The 6,996-nt window shown below is 33.7% G+C and overlaps 1 protein-coding gene across 1 annotated transcript; it reads left to right on the top strand.

Moving 5' to 3' along the window:
- Positions 1-543: 543 nt before the first annotated feature.
- Positions 544-6,361, top strand: rgs4 (regulator of G protein signaling 4). Its single transcript, XM_088926851.1, has 5 exons — positions 544-686; positions 1,457-1,564; positions 2,156-2,217; positions 4,111-4,277; positions 4,636-6,361. Exons 1-5 carry the CDS (start codon positions 643-645, stop codon positions 4,882-4,884), a joined length of 630 nt encoding a protein of 209 aa, XP_088782977.1. The 5' UTR covers positions 544-642; the 3' UTR covers positions 4,885-6,361.
- The last annotated feature ends 635 nt before the right edge of the window (positions 6,362-6,996 follow it).

Here is a 6,996-nt window from a genome sequence, read left to right as displayed (position 1 = left end):
ATGGGGAAAATATATTGTAAATTCCATGCAAGTTTAAGGCCATCTACGGTATGTGGGGCTATGTGCATGGAGTGAAAACAAATTTTAAGGGTGCCTTAAAAATAAATAAAAAATGTTGCCATAATGGTTTTATTATAACTAAAATAGTGATGTAAAAACAATAAATAAGGTTTAGTTGGGCTTAACTGCCAGCTTCATGAACAGGGCACTACTTTCTTTCTGTCATCTTTAGGCTGTCAACTTTTTATCGATCCTTTGGGAACAATTTTCCTCTTTAGCCTCTGGTTTCACTAGTTGTCACAGAAAAAAAAATACTACAGATCAAACAGATTGTCCTGGTGTCCTCTATGGTGTATGGTCTAAACACAAGACAGCTGTGCTTTGTTAAGTTGGGTATTTTATTTTATTTCATTTTTTCTATCCTTTGCAATCTTCCCAACTGCAGGCACCAGACAGCTGTTTAAAGAGAACACAGATGATTGGCTGGCCATCTGACCCCAGAGACTACAGAGCTATAAAACCTAAACTGGCAGAGGGAAGTGCAGTAAAGCGTTGAGAGACACCCTGCTCAGCAGTACGCAAGAGAAGGCAAAAATTAACGTTCATTCCTCTTTTCTGCTGGAATTGTAACCCAAAGTCAAAATGTGCAAGGGACTTGCAGCGCTTCCCGCAACATGTTTGAAAAGGTATGAGAATTTTATTGTTATAAAATAAGTTTTTTTTTAGCTAACATCTCTAATGGAATTGAATACCATTGATACAATTTAGACGGTAAAATATATTTTTCAAACATTGTCATTCTGAGTTTATAGTATGTGGAAAAAAAATAAATACTGAACAATTTATTGTACTTTCAAGAGGTATTTTCTCCTTGAAATACTTGTGAAATTGAAAATAACTGTACCTCATTTAAGAGACTGATTATGAGAGGTAAGTTAATTATGAATATTTGTGTAAGAACTTAACTTTAAAATGCTTTGTTTTATTTAAAGAGCACATACCTGTTGCAACCTTTTGAAAAGATCTGCCATTATGCATTAACCCTGTAGATTGCTGTGGTGTTCAATGGAATATTGATTTAATGATTTAGAGTTAAGAACACACTGTTTAAATGTTTTGCATGCTGTTATCTGAAATTGGTTGTGTTTGTACTGACCAAGTTTATGAATAAGCAGAGATAAAAACAAAAAATCAATGTACCTCATTGTTCTGAAACATAATATTCCATACTCAAAAAAGAACAAAATACTGCAATGCAGTATAGTGTGATTAAATCTGAATACAAATATAAGTACAGATTTGAAAAAATCATTCTCATTTGTGAATAAATGCCATGCTTTCTTGATTTTAACTTAGTAGTAGTAGCTTTCACATTATATAATATATATATAATTCTCACATCTCCATGTGAAACCTTGGATGTGTTTTCAGGCATTATATCTTTTTTTTTCACCAGTGCAAAAGATATGAAGCATCGTTTCGGATTTCTTCTTCAGAAGCCCGACTTGATGCCTGATCAGAATAATGCTAACCACAAAAAGGAGAAATCCTTTGGACCAAAGAAGTGAGTATATTAAATAATGCAGTAAACAAAAAAAAAGGAGCACAATCCATTATCATAAAAGAAAAAAAAACATTCATTGTAGTTCTCCTGAGGTGCAATAAACCTCGTTAAGACAGATGGTTTCATAGCACAAACAATATACATTATATACAGTATAATAAAATTTCCCTGCTCTTCTTCCTACCTTTCTGTCCCTACACTTCTTATTAATACCTTTCAAGTGGCAGGTTGTGCCACTGGTGTTATCTGCAATACATTTTATAGGAACCAGAAAAGCAACATAAATACTGTACAACTCCGCATTGAAATTTCAATGAGATAAATGGCAGATAAAAACATAAATTGGATACAGGAAATTTTAGTCAATATGTATGCCACTATGTAAGGACCATAAAGATATGATTACTCTTATCGATTTAAGGTACATTAAAACACAATGATGTTTTACCCTATAATTTTTCAATTCCTTCAGGATCAAAATTCAAAATATTGTTAGGAAAATCAGATACAACATTAGATATATCAGATTTAGGTAATTGGGTGAAAAGTAGATGGAATACTTATAAACACAATATTGAACATCTTTTACAGAATCTGTCCGGGGGATGCCAAGAAATGGGGAGAATCCTTAGAATCTTTAGTGAATAATGAAGGTGAGTAGATTGAACAAAGTGAAAAGAAGAGTAATTCAGACTGTATCCATTTATCCACTGTATAGTCTGATGGCAGCATTATTACCTCCTGGCCTGATCTTGTCAGTTCTTAGAAGCTTTACAAGGATGGAGTGGGATACTTCAAAGACATAAAGAAGTTGCTGCTGTAAGTGATGTCACTGGACTTGTAGGTGGCAACTTTGCTGCCCGATAAATTGTCCAAACCAATGACAGGGGACACAGTAGTAGGTAATATTCATTGGATATGGCCTTACAACAAGGTCCTGGCTACTTTGAGGATTAGAAGATTTAATACCAGAGTTTGTAAGAGTAGAGGTGTTAGACCCAGTGTCCTGGCTAAATTCCACTTTTGGCTTGCACAATTAGGCCTACCTTAATTTCCCCTTTCATACAATCTCTGAAACAATTTTTCACTCCTTCTTCTGATCTGCTGTGTGGGTTTGCTGGTACACAGTGGCAGCCAAACCTCCCACAGGGGGATGTGGCACTTCAGTGGTAGATGAGGATGAGGATGGAAAATGGTTTATAAATGTAAGGGACTCTCATGATAATGATAAAAACTGAAATCATAGGTCTCTATTGCTACTTTCTCATTTTTTACTACTTTTGTCCATATAGTGCACTGCATTTAGCACTACATTTGCTTAAAAGTCTAATTGTTTATTATTGTAAAATAACAAACTCTTCATTCTACCCAGACAGTGTGTTATCTATTTATGCAGTAAGAGTGCCTAAACCTGTAAGAGTATAAGTGTACTTATAAGTGTATAAGTGAGGTATGAAGCTATCAGCTAAATAATGATGTGATAGAACAGGAAAAGAACCCCCATCTATATTATTATTGCAGCTTAAGGTCTTACCTTCCCCACCTGCCTGGTTTTAGTGCAAAATGAATAAAAAATCTACCATTGTAAATGTGGCACGTTAATTCTGCTTTACTTTTTGCATAACAGAATGCAATTTCTTAGATATTATCCTCTTTTCCATGATTGTTTGAAGTCTCAGCATAATATATATTATATACTGGCTCATGTTTTGAATTTTGAATCTCTTTAAGCCAAGCAGGCATATAAAATGCACATTTTAAAAAAATGTATTGTCCATATAACACAGTAAGACCAAGAGAGTGACCTGATCGAGCATGACTGTAGAACTAATAAAGCTGTGGCATAGCAGGACTCTTAATATTTCCTCTGTGATATTCTTAATTTAGGGTAATGACTGCAATGTCTGCATGTTGCTGAGACTCATAGGATATCAAGGCAATATTATAAATTTAATTTCCTGTAGATCATTTCTCACTGTGGATCCTCTTAACTCAGTACTGTATGTGCTCAGTTCTCATGGTTTCAACGTGTTGTACGTGTACTACAGCAGGCTTGGGTGGCCCCAGAAGGAGTACTTAGTTTATTTTGGCAACATTACAGATATAAGCCCTGTGGTGCTGCTGTTAAGGAACATCGACCTCCTGAGAAAAAGTCACATGCTGACCTTCCTTTTGCACAGTCTCTTGCCGTGATCTGATGACCTCCTTTCACTTAGGAAAAAACAAGAAGCACAGTACATCGATTTTGGTTTAAGTGATTTTGATTGCTTTTTAACCCAATCAAAAAGGCTGGTGCTTTTTAAAAAGCAGCTACAGTATTGTAATTCTCAAAAATGCAAACTTTGAATATTAATTTTCCACCCAAAACAAAACTTGGATATTGCAGTATTTATATTTTCCTAAGAGCAAAGATTTTATATCGCAGCCTTTTAAGTTTCATATTAATGGAAAGCATAAATAGGGCAATGTTAACAAAGCAGGATAAACAGAAGTAAAATAGCTAAAGAAATTCTAAACAAAATTGAGTAAATTATTTTTTTTTGCAGATGGCCTGGCAGCTTTTACTACATTCCTCAAATCTGAATTCAGTGATGAAAACATAGAGTTCTGGATGGCCTGCGAGGAATATAAGAAAACAACATCCCAAACAAAGCTGGCTAGTAAAGCTAAGAAGATTTATGACCTATATATTGCTGTTGAATCTGAAAAAGAGGTGTGTGTCCAACTGAAAAACCAAAGCAATCTGGCTTTATTATACAGTGATTGTACAATCTGGAATAGTTCATTGCTTACTAAAAGTTTTTGGAAACGAGGAATCATTAATCAACTCTTACCTTAATTGTGCAGTGAAATATTAACTATAGTAATTTAAAGATAAAGATTAAAAAGGAAATTGTTGTATGATCATGCTTAAATATAGTGAGAATCCTAAATAAATGTGTGTTTTGTGTTTGCTAACCCCGATATATTATTTTTGGTTGTGATAAAAAATAACAGCAGATTTACATATACCATGGTCAATTGTGTTAGGTTCCTGATGCAATCTATGTCCCATTATTATTTTTTTTCAGGTTAACTTGGATTCTTCCACAAGAGAAGAGACTAGAAAAAATATTGAGGATCCCAAAATTACTTGCTTTGATGAGGCTCAAAAGAAGATCTTCCTTCTAATGGAAAAAGATTCTTACAGGCGTTTCTTGAAGTCAAAGTACTACCAGGACCTTATTCAGCAGACTAGAAGCATTACTTCTTGTGGCATGGAAAAGAAAGGGAAAAATCATATTCCTGATTTCAGTCTGTTTCTTCCACAATGTGCTTAAAAACCTAGGCTTGAAACACCTGAAACAGATTTTCTGTACCTTTCATTGCTATGTCATTGGGCACTTCACTGTGGGGACGGGGTTCCTAAGCTGACATTCAACAAGCGATAAAGTTAACTTCTAAAACAGACCAGATTGTTTTTTTTTCTTCCACTGCATTATCAGGGATATAAACTGAATGTTAAAGTTTGAGGAAAGTTTGGAACATCAGTCACTCATGAAAAACGTTGGTGTTAAGTTAAAACTTTACAGTTTTTTAGATGATAATTTTTTTTTTGAAACATTAGAGCAATTACCAGACTACAAGGTTAAACTACTTTTTACATTTTTTTCTACTTTTAAATACTCAATTTGGAGACAGTATACATACCGGGCAGTTTGACAAGAACTTTTGTCAAGAAGGAATTTTTAAGTGCAGCTCAGGAACCCTAATGTAACTCCTTAGCATTGTTGCTTTCATGTGGTGTTAGAACCGATTTTGCTTGAACAACAAGTGAGTTTTAGACTTTTAGAAGATCTTCTGTATGTTGCACAGTTGGTTTATGTGGAAAACAAACGCAAAAGGTTAGAACAACTTATCTCAAAACATTGCTGGGAAGAGGCCTTGTATGGTCCTCTATATAACTACTGTACTGAGTTTTAGTTTTAATGTACTTGATATACTGTTGGTACTCTTTTAATGAGACTGCATTTCCTTCTTGTCTGTCTGTATAAACCTTCTGGTCTGTGCAGGTACTTAGTTTAAGTACCAAGAGGCACTAAAATCACATCAAATGAATACAACCAAGAACACTTCTTGCATTTTTAAAACCTCTGAGTATAGATTGGAAGAAGTGTCTAATCCTATGCAGATGTTTTGATCTAGACCATTGAAACAGTGCTACATTTTGGAGATTTCAGACAAACAGGAATGTCCCATATTATTATTTGCAAGGTTCAATAAATATTTTACAAGATGTGATTTAGGTCAAATAAAAACAATAGCATTAAATGTCATTTGCGTTATCAATCTCTTATTCAAGAAGCAAAATTAACCTGAGCTATGATGATGATTGCTTTCTTGCAAGAGTTATTATTGTAATGGTGGAATGAAACTGGTGATTACTGTTTTGGAAAAAAATATATTTCTATTGTTTAACGTAAAATTGGGTGTACTTCACTTTTTAGAAAAATCCAAATGTTAAAGAAAATGTAATGTGTCTATGTACCTTGTATGTCTTAGATAACATTATATAAGCCTTGATGTGAAATTATTGAATTTTTAGTAGTAATTTCACATACAGTATACTGTATGGTCAGACATATGAAATTGAATGTTAGGTTACAATGAACTAGTTGTTCTTCATGTTTTTAAAATTTTACATTAATAGTATGTTTTGTGTCTTACAAAAAAATATTTAATAACTTATTTCATCATTTGATTGATGTTGTCAGCTTTATAGTATATATTATTTTTGATAAAGTTTGATAAAGCAAAGGTCCACTACTACTTTTATGTTGTTTAAAACTTGTTTTACATGATGTGGTGAAATGATTTTAATGTACTTGCAGCAGTGACAGTGGTATGAATGTCTTCGACCACCGTGAAGTCGTTTGGGTTACATAAATGCTAGAGTTTAAATGTATGTGTTTCCTTCTTTATAGGTACATTTTAAAAAGCAGATACTCTACTATTAAGGCTTTTAGAGATACTGTATAGTGAGTAGAGTAATATATGAGCCTGCCCCTAAGGAGTTAGACGTAATGTAGGAGCAAGACACTGAAACATTTACAGAACCTATAAAAAAAGAAAATTAATTCCTCCTTCTTTTAATGTCATAGAGCCTCAATGTCCTTCCGGCAAAAACTTCTATAATAAATTTAATAAAAATCCAAGCAAAGGTCCGAATTTCAGAAAATCATACACCCATACTTATAATTTTTCTGACCTGTAAGTAACAGTATGTTAAATTATTGTTTTTCATTTTTTTTTAAATCTAACCTCCAGTTCCCACTTTCTTCTTTTCTTTAAAATCCTTTCTTTTCACATATCCAGGTCTCCGTCTCTTTCCCCAGATCTTTACCCACTACCATGAACATGTACAGTAGATCATGCAGCTTCTCAGCCCTACC

The sequence above is a fragment of the Atractosteus spatula genome, chromosome 11 (assembly GCF_055471065.1).
Source record: "Atractosteus spatula isolate fAtrSpa1 chromosome 11, fAtrSpa1.hap1, whole genome shotgun sequence".
Taxonomy (NCBI): Eukaryota; Metazoa; Chordata; class Actinopteri; order Semionotiformes; family Lepisosteidae; genus Atractosteus; species Atractosteus spatula.
The sequence above is the reverse complement of the archived record's forward strand: the minus strand, read 5'-3'. Positions and strand labels throughout refer to the sequence as shown.

What these genes read in the sequence shown, in the direction of transcription:
- rgs4 (XM_088926851.1), top strand. Translation starts at nt 643, where the DNA reads ATGTGCAAGGGACTTGCAGCGCTTCCCGCAACATGTTTGAAAAG. An exon ending in CCCGCAACATGTTTGAAAAG is followed by an intron (nt 687 to 1,456) that starts GTATGAGAATTT and finishes TTTTTTCACCAG; the next exon opens with TGCAAAAGATATGAAGCATC. An exon ending in ATCTTTAGTGAATAATGAAG is followed by an intron (nt 2,218 to 4,110) that starts GTGAGTAGATTG and finishes TTTTTTTTGCAG; the next exon opens with ATGGCCTGGCAGCTTTTACT.